A 14,786-nucleotide genomic window follows, 5' to 3' on the forward strand; every position below is an offset into this window, starting at 1 on the left:
TTCTTTTTTCTGTCTCTCCCATCAACTTCTTTGTCGATTTTGAAATTGTGTTTCGGAGTCTTAGAGCTTGCTCTTGTTGTCTAGATCTTCATTAGAGTATTTGGGATCATCACCAGCGTTTAATCTTTTCGTCGATTTTCGGGAATCTCCTCTCGAACTCGGACGATGACCTAATATTTCTTGAGCCAACCCCTTGCCCTTCCTCTCATTTTCCCCATCTCAAGGTTTTCACAGGGTTTGAGGGGTTTCCTTTCTTTTCGGGACTACTCCTTGCATGTTCCTCGAGATCCTTTTCGAGTTTCGGGATTCCATCGATTTTGGGAACGTCTTCTCTCAGGTCAAGGCTATGACGGACGGCAACCTCTTGAGCCAAACCCCTTTTTTCAATCAAAAGGGATAAAAAACACATAAAAAATCAAATAGTAAAAATCCAAAAACAACATAAAAACATCAAAAACACCAAAAATGTTTTTCGAAGAAGCTGTTTCGAACTACGTTGACTTGATCCCTTTCCACAGGGTACGTAGGTAGCTTGGGTCCACCCAAGTCCAGTCAAACCTTTTTAATAAATATTTTCAAACATTTCAAAACAAAAACAAAAATGGGCAAGGATGGTGATTGCCAGGTCACTCGGAGCCCTCTTTTCATTCTATTTCCGGTTTTCATCGTGGTTTTCCGGTTTCTATCGGTTTTCTGACGTTTTATCGGGTTTTGGGACGGGCGATGACGTAGCGTGGTCCCTTCACAGGGATTGTCCTCGCTGAGCCCAACGATAGGTCATGACGATCACGAGACTTGTCCGATCTTCAGCAGATTAGGATCGCTAGGCTTGATTCTTTTTTGAATCACCCTCTGAGCCTATCGTGTGTTCCATCTTCTTTCCCCTGGCATTTTTTGTTCTCACATGCCGTTGATTTTCCGATTTCTTTCTTTTCTTGCACCTTTTAGCTTGCTGTGTGCTTATCTTAGATTTCTTATGCATTCTAGTTTGTTTGTTCTTCTAGCGTGCGATCGATTGCCATTTTCTTAGTCTTATCTCTTGCATAGGCTCGCATGCTAGTGTGTTTACTTTACTGCTTTGATTTCTTAGCTATAGCATTTATCCATTCGTCTTAGCTTGATTATCTGTCTAAACTTAGATATTTGCTTTCCTAATCTTATTATATCTATCATTATCTGCTTAGCTGTAGCTATGCATGCGATTGTTTATTTCTTTCTTAAGATGTGATGAGTTAGGATTAGATGCGATGAGTTAGGATTTGGATGTTCATTTTCTTTGCCCATCCCCGGGTCATGCATGCTTAGATAGACGTTTTCTCGGGGATGATTATTCCCATTTCACATCATTTTTGCCCAAAACTCTTCAAAGTTAATTAAAAATGGCATAAGAGACCAAGTGCTTGTACTTGGGTGAATGGGGGGTGCTCTTCGGATCTTCCTCATTCGTCACCAGGCACGGACCTTCGCATCTCTGGTTATCCGTTGCGACAGAGTATTTTATGCTGTTCCAGGGCCGACTCCCTAGATGGCGGAGTTATTTTAGGTATGTCTTGGTTTTGAGGCTCCTGTATCCGGATCAAGATGTATCTCATACATATACATCACCACCCATAATGTGAGTAGCATCTGTTTCGAGAGTTCCTTGATAGAGCTCTCCTTCACATTGTGGAGGTCTCAGAGGATTGACGGGGGATCTCGCGTCCCTCACTCACCGTCCTCGGGATCGGGGTCCACAGGCTGGCGACTCTGCTAGGGAGTTCTTGAAACATTGCCTAACTCTGTAAATATGCCATTTTTACTAATTTTAAAGAAATTTGGGCCAAAATTAAGTTAAATGGGAACTTTTTTGCTTAGAATCCAGGGGCACCAGATAGGTGCGTAAATAAAACGAGGGAATCACACACTGCACAGCATGTATTATCATATTCTTTGTTTCTTTTATTGATTTTCATTATCATTGATTCCATGGGATAGATACAATGCGTGCCCGACTGGGATGTCACTACCCTGATGGTGCTGTTGGATCTATTTCCAAGCTATGCGCTGGTGCTGCAGTCGTAGACATTGGGCGTACTTTTGTCTACAGCAGCCGATGAGCAATGAAGCATACTATGTATAACATTGGGCGTACTTTTGTTATAAATATTAAGTATGGTTCATATGCATAGTGCCCAATAGATTGAGTCTGGAACCCTACTTTGTTTTATATATTATGTATATACTTACTGACTTAGTGAAACCCCACTAGGAAGTACCCGTGTTTATGTATGTATATATTGCATTCATATAAGGACGAACATGTGTTGCTTACACATGTGAAGCCTAGAGTTAGGAGCCTTGTCCCATTTGTAGACTAGGGCAGTTCACCTTATGTGGCTACAACACGGTCCTAGTACACTCATCAGTCTGTCATCAGTCGAGACCTCCTTGACTCCGTTAGGCTGGTGCACCTGGTTAGGATGTATATATATGTATACGTATTTATGTATATATTTTTAGATTAGGGTCTATTTTTTTACGTTAGATTTCCCTTCCTAACCTAATCTGCTATTCTTATCTATCCGTCTTTCAGATTATGATCAGATCATTGGTTTCACTTCATCATCTTTATAGCCCGATTTATCTTCTATGAGCCTGATCCTTTCTTCGATCCTCATCAAATCCCATTCTACATGTCGATTGTGAGTCTATCTTGCCATTATTGCTACCAGAGTGTGTGTTCTTGTTGAGAGCCCTGCTTTATATTGACCATGACGGCGTACTCTTCATGTTTAGTTGCTGAGACCCTCCTAGTACAGTCGTTATGTTGCTGGATTTTCATTAAAAACCTTGGAGTGATCATTATTCTTTTAGGTTTGTTGACGAACCATGTGCTTATCGTACCACATCTCCTAGTATGGCCGTCATGCTGCCGAATTTTCTCTAAATACCTTGAGTGTGGTCATCACCCTTTTAGGCTTGTTAACAAATCATGTGCTTATGTTACCCTGTCTTCATGTACTGTCGTTAAGCTGTCAGATTTTAGCTAAAAACTTTGAGGGTAATCACTATCCTTTGGGGTATTGATAAACCATGAGTTTGCCATGCCATGATCCTTTTGTAAGACCGTTATGCTGTCGGATTTTTCTTTTTATCCGACACACCTTGAGTGTAATGGCAATTCTTTTAGGTGTGATAGGCCGTCGTGACCCTTCTCACGATTGCTATGCTGCTGGCTTTACCCAGGGAAGGGATGCATTTGTATAATCTTTTGTTTCAATTTGCATGAAATATTGTTATATGATTACCTCTTATTAAAACCTAGTGTTTGTGATGTCCATGACAGTAGTCTTGCCCGATCGTTTAAACATCGCTCCCCGAAAAGTTACCGGTTCTAAGCCGGTTTGGTCTCGTCAAACATCGAGACTAAGTCGTTATTCTGCTTCACCAGTATCTTCTAATCCTGACCTAATGGCTGAGTCTACTGAGAGTAGTTTCATGACTGAAATGAGAGAAATGATGATGAACCTTACCAGACAGGTGTCAACCCTCACTGAAAAAGTGACACGTCTGGAGGGTCAAGCAAATGAGAAGTCTTCAACCTCGAAGGACCCTGTACTCTAGAATCCTCCAACTGGAGTCCATATCCCAGTCAGATCCATGCAAGTTCCTGCCTTTGATTACGATGATGAGCAGTACGCTGAGGAAAATCTTCCACCATCTCCTGCTAGGGTCGAAAAAGAGAAGGAGTTATCTGAGAAAGTAGACCAGTTGGCTCTCGAGCTTCTGAATTTTGAAAAATCACAATCCAAGGAAAATAGACATGTCTGAATTCTCAATCTTCCCTGGCGTCACTCTCCCTCCCAAGTTCAAAATCCCTGACTTTGCCAAGTATGACGGATCTGGGAGTCCTAGAAGTCATCTGAAGATGTACATCAATGCGCTTGAGCAGTACGGTCTGAATTCTCAACAGATGGCTAAATTGTTCCAAATGTCTCTATCAGGCGTGGCGTGTAAATGGTTTCTGACTTTGGATTCAGCTTATACCAAGACTTGGGAGGACATTGTTGAAAAATTTATTGAACAATTCCCTTATGATGATGGGGTTGAGGTCACTCGTCGAGATCTGAAAATGCTCAAGCAACAGATCCATGAGCCGTTCAGTACCTTTGTTAAGAAGAGGAGGAGAAAGGCAGCTCAGATGACTAACCGCCCATCTGAAGAAGACCAGCTCAGCATTATTGTCAAAAATCTCTCCGGCCCTTATGCGCAGTATATGGCTACTCAGTACTATCCTGATTTTAAGCATTTCATCCACACTGGGAACATGACAGAAGATGCTTTAGCACAGGGTGTAGTTCTGAAGCATTACACGAATCCGAAGGAGGGTAAAAGACCTATCACTGCTCCCAAAGAAGTGAATCAATTGGGGACTTCTCGCCCACCTCCAAGAAATATAGTAATGGGAGGAGAAAAACCCATTCAAAAGCCAAGGAAGGAGTTCACTCCGTTGCCTTACACCCCATCATCCATCATGAGAAATCTTATCAGAGATGACGTAATTGAACTCTTACCACCAAGACCTCCCCCAGACCCTCTTCCCAGAGGTTTCAGAGAAGACCAGTTCTGTCAGTACCATCAAGGTCCTGGACACCATACTGATCGTTGTATAGCCCTGAGATACAGAATCGAAAAACTGCTAGCGGTGGGTGACCTTGTTCTACCTGAACCTAACGTCACTCGAAATCCCTTACCCAGACATACCGCTCCCCCTCCACCTGAGATAGGAGCCATCTCTGATGACAAGCCCTTTGTTGATCCAACATCTCTTATTTGTGCCATAACTCCTGCAACTCCCTATGTCTTAAATTTCGAAGAAGAGGAAGAAGAGTGTCTTGCTGAGCCTGTCATCAATCACACCGCCCGAATTCCTTATGTTTTTCAGCCTAATGAGGAAGACCAGGTGATTTACCCATGTGTCTATCAGAATGTTGAATCCACTGTCCATCAAGTAGCACGAACTCCATATGTTTTCCAGCCCGATGAGGAAGATCAGGAAGCCCGAATTCCTTATGTTTTCCAGCCTGATGAGGGAGATCATGAAGTTCGTCCTTATATTTTTCAGCCTAATGAAGAGGATCTGGAGATTGTTTGTGATGAGGTCCGCCATGTTACTCGCGGTGAGCGTGTCTTTAAACCAGCCGAGTTAAGGGTTGAGAATCCCGCTGAGTTGGCCAGAGCATTAGAGTTGTTTAAGTCGAAGTCAGATGAAGAAGACGAAAACCTCCTTCGGCAATTAAAGAAAACTCAGGCAAATATTTCAATCTGGGGTTTGCTTATGAACTCTGCAAAGCACCGAGAGGTTATACTTAGAGAGTTGAATGCCGCTAAAGTGTCTGTCGATATCACTCCAGATCAGTTGGTCGGACTTGTAGCTATGGCCCGAGTTTCCAAAACCTTGTCTTTCACTGATGAAGACTTGACTCTCGAAGGTCGCAATCATAGCCGCCAGCTCCGAGTCACCGTTTTCTGTAATGAGAAGAAAGTTCCTGAGGTTTTAGTTGACAATGGATCCGCTTTGAATGTTTGTCCTCTTAGTACCGCTACTGCCTTATGTGGGACCCGATCCCGCGAGAGGATTGCGTGCGCGTGAGGCGTCACACTCTCTCTTGGTCTCTCGTACCCATGCGATTGGCGTGTGCTTTTTATTATTGATTTTAATTACCCAACCAAGCAGGCAGCAACCAAGCCATAGGGTGCAAACAAACGTGCAACCCAGTACCCATAAGGGCAGGGGTAAGCCGCCGAGCCTAGTAAGGTGAGATTTAATTCATCTTTTTTGTGAACTTGGGATCACTAAGGCAATCCGAATTCCACGCAAAAGAGAGTGACAGAGTCGCCACCTAGATGAGGGAACTAGGACCCATATTTGACCAGAAATCTAGACTAGTTATCTGGTTACGAGAATGGAAGGTATGGGGAGTTACCACCACATGCACCATTCCTGCCTGATAATCGGTCTTCAATTCCAAAAGTTAACTCTTTTGAATTTCTTTTAAATTGCTCATTTAACTCTATATTAATGTGTGAACTACATGACATGCATCCTAAGATCTAATTTCAGTGTAATTTCTAAATGTGTATCTTGATTTTCTTAATTTGTTTGAATTCAATCTAAGTGAAAGTTCTCCTAAAATTCTAATTTCATGGAAAGTCCTAAGTGATTTAATTACTTTTAATTTAAGGATTAATATACAAAACTCCACCACTTATGTGTGGAGCCGACTCGAGCTTGGTATACCACTCAAGTATCCAAGTTGCCTACGTATCTCAGCCTCACTGGAATCAGAGTCGATCGTAGTTCGGTGCATCTAAGCTAAGCTACTTATGCCTAACTCATCTAAGACACCGATCTAGACTGGATTGACTGTTTCAACAGTTTTAAGAGAAGTTATTTAATTCAAGTTGAAGATTTTATTATCCTAGGACTTCATCTAAGATGCTATATGGTCCTATCTAAGTGCAAGACACCCCTTAGACTAATGCAGGTGAACCTACATCCTACGTAACTAGGCTTGTCCTATGAGAAAGAGGGTAACTAGTGTAACTAGATCTATGGCACGGTTGCTATCCGTAGCAAACGGTCGTGATGAGCCTGGACTCCTAACTCTAGGACTCCCTAAAACCTAGGACACGACATGACGCAAATGTTCCTAAATGAGGCTCTAATGGTTCTTACGATGGAAACCGCAATCCAACGGTTCCGAAGACATGGAGTGAGCTACTTCAATTTGTTGAACTTGATGATTTTTGATTTCAAGAATTTTCGATTCCTAAACATCTAAGGAATACCAAAGGCTCTATGGTTCGCAAGTTTCGGCCTCGAATCGCAACCATAGAAGGGAATCGTACTCTCAACCCTTATATAATTTAGCAAGTAAGTTCTAGTATCTTATTGCCTGGCATATTTCTCAGGATTTCCATGAACAGTGGACCTCGGAGCCAATAACATACTATAATTTACGCACTCCAATTATGCTGCATCGATCGCAATTACTATACGATTATGGTTACGATCCCGGCATCTAAATTATCCTAACATGTTATTTTACAAAGGAAATCTATTACTCCTAAGATTTCTGTTTCAGATGGCTTAGTGATTGAATACATGATGAAAAGTTAGAGTTCTCTGAAAATTTTCAAGGTGCTTTAAATTAATTTGGATTTTTAAATGAATTTATCACAATTGGATCAGATTAATGATTTTACAAAGAAGCCTATAGCTAATTACGTTATCTATTCCAGAAATTTTAGGATATAATGTGTTCTTGAAAAGTATATTCTGCTTGAATTGTTCATGATTTTAAAGATTGAAATTCAATTTTTAATTGATTTTCCACTTTCGGGTCAGATTGATGTCATTACACTAATAAATATAGCAAATTAATTCCAAATCCAACCAAACTTTTACGAGACCATTCTCGGACAAATATAAAATTATAAGAAAACATTTAAACATTATTTCGATAATTATCTATTTTTAACAGATATATTCATATTCTGGTCAGAGCAATTAAAAATCAATAAAAACTATTAAAATATGGCCAAAATTTCCGAGAAATTCAGAATATGATTCTGACTGGTCAGTTCATTATGCTACCAAATTTCAGCTTTTAAGAAGTTCGTTTAATGATATGTCCTTCATATACATGAAAATCAGTGATTTTATCAAAACAATTCCACTAGAAATAATAAATCAACTCTAAATCTTTTGAAAATTTTGTATGACATTTAAACATCAAAAATCTACTGAGGACCAAATTTCAATAAGTTTCGAATTGTTTTGTTATACGAACGATTTTTAGAACCATCAAAATCCTATTTCCGAGTATTTTTTTGAACGAATTTTTGAGCCATCAAAACAAATGAAATCTACCGGAATTTTTAAATCTTTGGTGTTCTTTTAACCTCATTAAGACTCAGAAAACATAGCTTCACGAAAAACCCTTGGTTTTAAAACACTCACTTTGTAAAAACGATTCAAAAGCCACGAGATATCCCAATCGGTTAAACGCCCAATTTTCTCATATAACGATTCCCTTTTTTACCAAAATTGATAATTAAATAAACTGAACCATCAAAATCATGCATGGTAGATTTTACGAAAATCATGAAGAAAACAAAGAAGAAATGGTCCTAAGCATTCTTTTCTACCTTTGATATTATAAAAATGGATGAACCTACCGTTGATCGGGCTCCTTGTCTCTAGGGTGCGTAAATCCGAGGTATACGCTTTGTCGCACCCTTTTATACGCTCTAGAAAATCCCTTTTGATGATGCTTCGAAAATCTCTTCGAATCCAAGAACCGAGTGTGAGAGTGATGAGAGGGCTGCTATCATGAGAGAGAGAGAGAGAGAGAGTCTCGAAATCATGAGACGTGGGAGAACCGAGAGAGAGAGAGAGAGAGAGAGAGAGAGAATTACACCTCTCAAGAAAAACAACCTCTTCTTTTTTTTTTAGCCCAACTGTCTCTCTTTTTCTTTTTAAAAAATCGAAGCCCCCCTCCCTCTCGTCCAATTGTCTCTCTTTTTATCAATGGTCCCAGAGAAAAAAAATACTTGCTTTATTTTTATCCAAAACTTGGCTATAGAAAGTTACCGAAGTCATGAGAGAGTGCCAATATTCATCCAAAGCTGCACATATTCTTCATATGAGAAAGATAGCATGTTTCCAAAATTTCTCTTTCCTTTTTTAACCTTAAAAACAATTGCTATTTCAACTCCTTTTTTTATATACTTTCTTTGAAAACTGCTTGGGTGTGTTTCCCATACAAGAAGCATGCTTTCCTCTTTTCCTTTTAAACTCTAGACTAGCATTAATCTTGGATACATAATTTAGATGAGCATGTATCCAAAAAGAAACCCAACCGATCATATTTTATAAAGGAAAGAGAGGAATTGCTTGAGTTACAGATTACCACAAGTGAGATCAGCCTGCCTAAAACAAAGGGGAGAGAGAAAATCCTTGCTAAATGAGATGCTTTCCAATATATTAGAGAAAAAGTCACCAAAAGAAAATGCCCATGGATGGGCCCCACTCATTAATTACCGATTCTGCATGCTTTTTGACAAAACATGGAAGGTCAGACCATTAGGTTGGATTTAAAAAGCATCCCATGGTTACTTTTATTATCTCTAGTGACTTATTCTCTTTCCCTGTATAGTTATTAAAAATCTTTTATAATCTCTAATTCTTATAGCACATGCATGCTCTCCAATTATTTTCTAGTAAATAAAGAATCTTTCTTCTCAGACTAGGCGCTTCCACTCATGAATTCGAATTCCTCATTTAATAGGCCCCACTATTGTCGATATTTTGACCCCTAACCCATATTACCTCAGCATCCTTGTTTAAACCCAATCATGTACAAAAGTGATTTAAATAAACCTTCTTCCAAAACGGAGTAAAATTCCAGTCTTTGTTAATGGCGGGCTCCAATCCAAAATTCAATGTGAATGGACCCCACTTATTTTGAACAAATTCCTTTTTCAATTTTATTTTTTTCTAAACAATGATGGGCTCCAATATTAATCACGCCCCTGACCTTTCCGTAAGATGATCGAAACCATCCAATTTAATGGGCCAAAATATGAATTGGTCATGCTCCGCGAATCATTTCAATAGGATGATCTAAACTGTCCATTTGATGGGGCTGCTTGACAATCTTAACCGTTCAAATATTGGGCTGCAAGATGAATTGGTTGACCGCACCTTAACCTCTTCTATAAGATGATCCTAGCTATTCAATTGATGGGCCGCAACATAAATTGGCCGCCAAAATAATTTCCATTGAGTGATCCGAACTGTCTAAATGACAGGCAATAATGCGAATTGGTTGCATCCCGCAAGTCATTTTGTGGGCTGATCATAACCGTCCAAACAATATGCTGCGATGTAAATTAGTTGTGACTCCTAATTTATTTCCAGGGGATGATCCTAACCTTTCCATTGGAGATCCATGATGTAAATTGATTTACGCCTCACAACCCTCCGCCATAGGTGAATCCGAGCCATTGATCTTGTTAGGCTGCAATATACCTCAAAACCACTTTCAATAAAATGATCTTAAATATTCATCCGATAAGTCAGGAGACAAATTGCTTGCACACCCCAAAGTCATTTCTACAAGCAATTCGAATCATTCATTTGTGAGGCCACAACGGGATGTGCACAGAAATTAACCCCATATGACCCGAACCATAGATTCATTAAGATACATCAAAGAGAGTTCCCCCCCCCCATAACTCATTTCTTCCCTAAAACACTGCGCGGGTCCATTCGATTGACTCTGCCTGAAGGAAATTATTCCAAAGCTCTCTCTTATTTAGATTCCTGTGAATAACTCTTCTCAACACTTAGCGGAAAAATGCATATTAGGACGGAAACGACCGAAAAGATTGTAAGAGATGGAGAAGAAAATAAAAACACTAGAAAACCGATAGAAAGACACTAACCACTTCATTGATTAAAGTGGAGCAAAATGGGGGTGTCTACACCTTAGGATTTGAACCTGGTGATTTCATCCCTTCTGAACAAGGCATCTTAGCTTATGATGGTACGAGGCGTGATGTTGTTGGGACTTTAGCCACAAAAATCCAGATTGGAGGTGGAATGTTTGAAATCGAATTTCAAGTGTTAGACATCAAACCATCATTCAATTTGCTCTTGGGCCGACCTTGGATTCATAAATACGGAGTGGTACCTTCGTCATTGCATCAAAAGCTAAAATTTATTAAGGGTAACAGAGTGATAACGGTTAGAGAAGACCCAGACCTAGAAGTTGGCCAAATTTCTCAGGAGCTCATCATCCCGGCCACTTTAGAAAAGAATGAAGATGTCAGTCTGACTGGTTTCTCACTGGAGGTCACAGCTATATCAGTGGAAGAAGCTATGAATGAACCTCTCACTTTCCTTACAAGCTCGAATCCCGTAGTAGTCCGAATGATGCGCAAGCAGGGCTATGTTCCAGGAGCCGGGTTAGGTCGCCACCATCAGGGTGTAGCTGAGTGGCCGAACATGGGCAGAGCAATTGGACTGTTTGGTTTGGGCTATGAACCTACAAATGAAGAGATCAGTGAGATGAAGAAGTATATGCGCAGAAAGGTTGAACTTCGTCGTTTGGGGATAGATGAGCCGAGCAGGTTTTACAGTTTGTTGAGAAATGGACATTACAGGAAAGAAGGGGAGGATTTCGCCTTTTGTGGTTTTGTTGAGCCTTGGGTCGATCCAATAACCCATGAAAAGCTGCCAGGGTTTGAGATCTTCTTTGAGATGGAACTATCAGATGAATTCCCTTCCTTGCAGATCAATGAAGAGGAATCTGAATCAGACTGGGCTGACCTTATGGAACCATACCTTCTGGAGTCTCTGTTTAAGATCGATTCACCGGTTGTAGCTATGATCGGAGAAGATGCGCTGCTTCTGAACCCGCAAGCCATGATCACCTCAGCTGAAGGAGACCTCACCAACTGGAGTTTTTATGTCTTTCCTTAGGTTGTTATGGAGTATGATGACATTCTTGTCAATAAGTCTTCCAATGTTATGGAGTCTGGTTATGAGTCAGAGTCTGCTGATGTGTCAGAAGTTGAGTTTGAGTTGTCTGATGTCATGTCTGATGTAGCTACTGTTAAGCTCGAGTCTGCTGATGGGACCGATGCCGAGTCTGTTTCTTTCCTTATCGAGTCCGATGTTGAGCCTGAGTCAGGCGCGTCCGAAGATGTACTTGCAGTTTCTGATGAAATGAATATCTCTTCTGAGTATGTCTCTGCGTCTGCTTCTTTATCTGATGAATTCAATGATAATAATAATAATAATAATAAAGAGCCCTCCTCGGATGAGGATGCCGACGAAACTCCCCCTGAAATCAAGTATATGATTAAACAAGGGGAGGAGCGTCGAGCAAAGCCCATCGAAGAAAAAATCGAGACCATAAATATTGGCGATGAAACCGAAACTCGGGAAATACGAATTGGCAAAACATTATCCCCTGAGGAACGGGAGGAATTAACTGACCTACTTAGGGAATTCAAAGATGTCTTTGCTTGGTCCTATAAAGACATGCCGGGATTAAGTGAAGACATTGTCCAACATCGGCTTCCCTTAATCCCAGGTGCCAAACCGAAAAAGCAAAAGCTTCGGAGAATGAAACCTGAGTGCCCTTTGAAAATTAAAGATGAAGTTACTAAGCAGCTAGAAGTGGGTTTTCTCGAGGTGGTGGAATACCCTGAATGGCTTGCAAACATAGTACCGGTGCCAAAAAAGGATGGAAAAGTTCGTATGTGTGTAGACTTCAGGGACCTGAATAGGGCAAGTCCGAAGGATGACTTCCCTCTGCCGCACATAGATATCCTGGTGGACAATACAGCTAGTCATGCATTGCTTTCCTTCATGGATGGGTTTTCGGGATACAATCAGATCAAGATGGCGCCCGAAGATATGATCAAAACAGCTTTCATAACCGAATGGGGAACATATTGTTACAAAGTGATGCCGTTCGGACTTAAGAACGCAGGAGCGACCTATCAGAGAGCTGCTACTACCTTGTTGCATGATATGATGCACAAAGAAGTAGAGGTTTATGTGGATGACATGATAGTCAAGGCCAAGACTAGAGAAGAGCATGTTGTGTCATTGAGGAAGTTCTTTCAGTGTATCCAAAAGTATCAGCTTCGTCTTAACCCAAACAAGTGCGTGTTTGGTGTTACATCAGGGAAGTCATTGGGTTTCTTGGTGAGTCAGAGAGGAATCGAAGTTGATCCTCAGAAGATAAAAGCTATTCAAGAAATGACTCCACCAAAAACGGAGAAGCAAATCAGAGGATTTCTTGGCAAGGTGCAATACTTGAGACGATTCATAGCACAGTTGACTACTATTTGTGAGCCGATCTTCAAGCTTTTGAAGAAAAATGCATCAAAGAAATGGGATGAAGAGTGTCAGCAAGCTTTTGAAAAGATCAAGTTGTGTCTGACCTCGCCTCCAGTGTTGTCACCAATTACTCCAGGCCAGCCATTGTTGTTGTACCTGTCTGTGACTGATACAGTGATGGGATGCATGTTGGCCCAACAAGATCCAGAGTCGAAGCAAGAAAAGGCTATATATTATCTCAGTAAGAAGATGCTTGAGTATGAACAGAAGTACACCCTGCTCGAGAAAACTTGTCTGGCGCTGGTTTGGGCTACTCAAAGGCTGAGGCATTATCTGTTATCGAATAGGGTCTTGCTTCTTTCACGGATGGATCCCTTGAAATATTTGTTTGAGAAACCAGCTCTCACTGGAAGAATTGCAAGGTGGTTGTTATTGTTGTCTGAGTTTGACATCACTTACGTCACTCAGAAGTCAATCAAGAGGCGGGTAGTAGCTGAGCAGCTGGCTGAAGTACCCGTAGAAGAGGTTGAGTATTTGAAAACAGAGTTTCCGAATGAAGAGATAATGACCGTAGAAGACGAAGCCCCAGGGACGACCTGGTCTATGTACTTCGATGGAGCTATGAACAAGCAAGGTCGTGGTATAGGGGTAGTACCGGTATCACCGAGAAAGGAGTATACCCCTATATCAATCAAGCTACAATTTGAGTGTACAAACAACATGGCAGAGTATGAGGCATGCATTGCTGGGCTCGAAGCAGCTCTGGTTTTAAACATCCAAGACATCGATGTATTCGGAGACTCGATCCTGATTATTTGTCAAACCAAAGGATGTTGGAGAACAAAAGAAGATAAACGGATCCCGTATCACGAGTACTTGGGGTCTCTGGTCAGCAAATTTCGAAACATCTCATTTACTCACCTGTCTCGAGTGAAGAATTATTTCGCTGACGCCCTTGCTACTTTAGCTTCGATGTTGGAACTATCTGCGACAATGGAGGTTCAGCCTTTGGCAGTACGATTGCAATGGGCCCTGGCACATGTTAATGCAATAGAAATACCAGCAAGGTGTCCAGACGGCAAGCCATGGTACACAGATATAAAAGATCTCATTTCGGGCAAGGGGCATCCAACCGAAGCCTCGGGAAAAGAGAGGAGAACACTTCAGAGGTTGGCCTCTAATTTTATCATATGTGGTGGAGAATTATACAGGAGATCGTTCAACGGGATCCAGCACTTGTGTATAGATGAAGATCGAGCCGCTGAAATCATAGAACAAATTCATGAAGGTGTCTGTGGACCGCACATGAATGGAAAAATGCTATCAAGAAAGATCACAAGACTTGGGTATTACTGGCCGACGATGGAAGCAGATTGTCATGCTTTTGTAAAGAAGTGTCATAAATGCCAAGTTTATGCTAATCTCATCCACATGCCGCCATCTCAGTTGCATTCTCTTACATCGCCCTGGCCTTTCTCAGTATGGGGAATAGACATTATTGGGAAGATATCGCCGAAGTCCTCGAGCAGATATGAGGACATTCTAGTTGCCATTGACTACTTCATGTAGACACCCTCATTTTGCTACACTTTAACCAACAATAACCTAATATATTGATCCGTGGAATTTCATTGATAAAGTATGCATCCTCAAATTTTCTGAAAAACCAAAATGATAAAGAGATGTACCTGGTGAGACGATTAGATTCGAAAAATTGAAAAAAATACCCTGATTGGTGAATTTAGTGTGTTAAATCCATGTGAGAGCCCCTCTATCATGGATCTATATGTTTTAGGTCATTATGTCTCGATCTGACTTTACGGATCTTCAATCGGGACAAAATAAGCTAGGATCACTTCACAGCCCGGAATCCTGATTCCAT

The 14,786-nt window shown here is 41.0% G+C and overlaps 2 protein-coding genes across 2 annotated transcripts; both read left to right on the top strand.

The window, feature by feature from the left end:
* Nucleotides 1-3,802: 3,802 nt before the first annotated feature.
* LOC143867362 (uncharacterized) lies at nt 3,803-5,632 on the top strand. The gene has a single exon (XM_077376082.1). The coding sequence runs from the start codon at nt 3,803-3,805 to the stop codon at nt 5,630-5,632; it is 1,830 nt and encodes a 609-aa protein (XP_077232197.1).
* Nucleotides 5,633-11,539: 5,907 nt separating this feature from the next.
* Nucleotides 11,540-14,473, top strand: LOC143867378 (uncharacterized). The gene has a single exon (XM_077376083.1). It carries the CDS (start codon nt 11,540-11,542, stop codon nt 14,471-14,473), a length of 2,934 nt encoding a protein of 977 aa, XP_077232198.1.
* The last annotated feature ends 313 nt before the right edge of the window (nt 14,474-14,786 follow it).

Source organism: Tasmannia lanceolata, unplaced genomic scaffold (genome assembly GCF_043159265.1).
Source record: "Tasmannia lanceolata isolate RefF3 unplaced genomic scaffold, GAP_Taslan_0.1 ptg000003l, whole genome shotgun sequence".
NCBI lineage: Eukaryota > Viridiplantae > Streptophyta > Magnoliopsida > Canellales > Winteraceae > Tasmannia > Tasmannia lanceolata.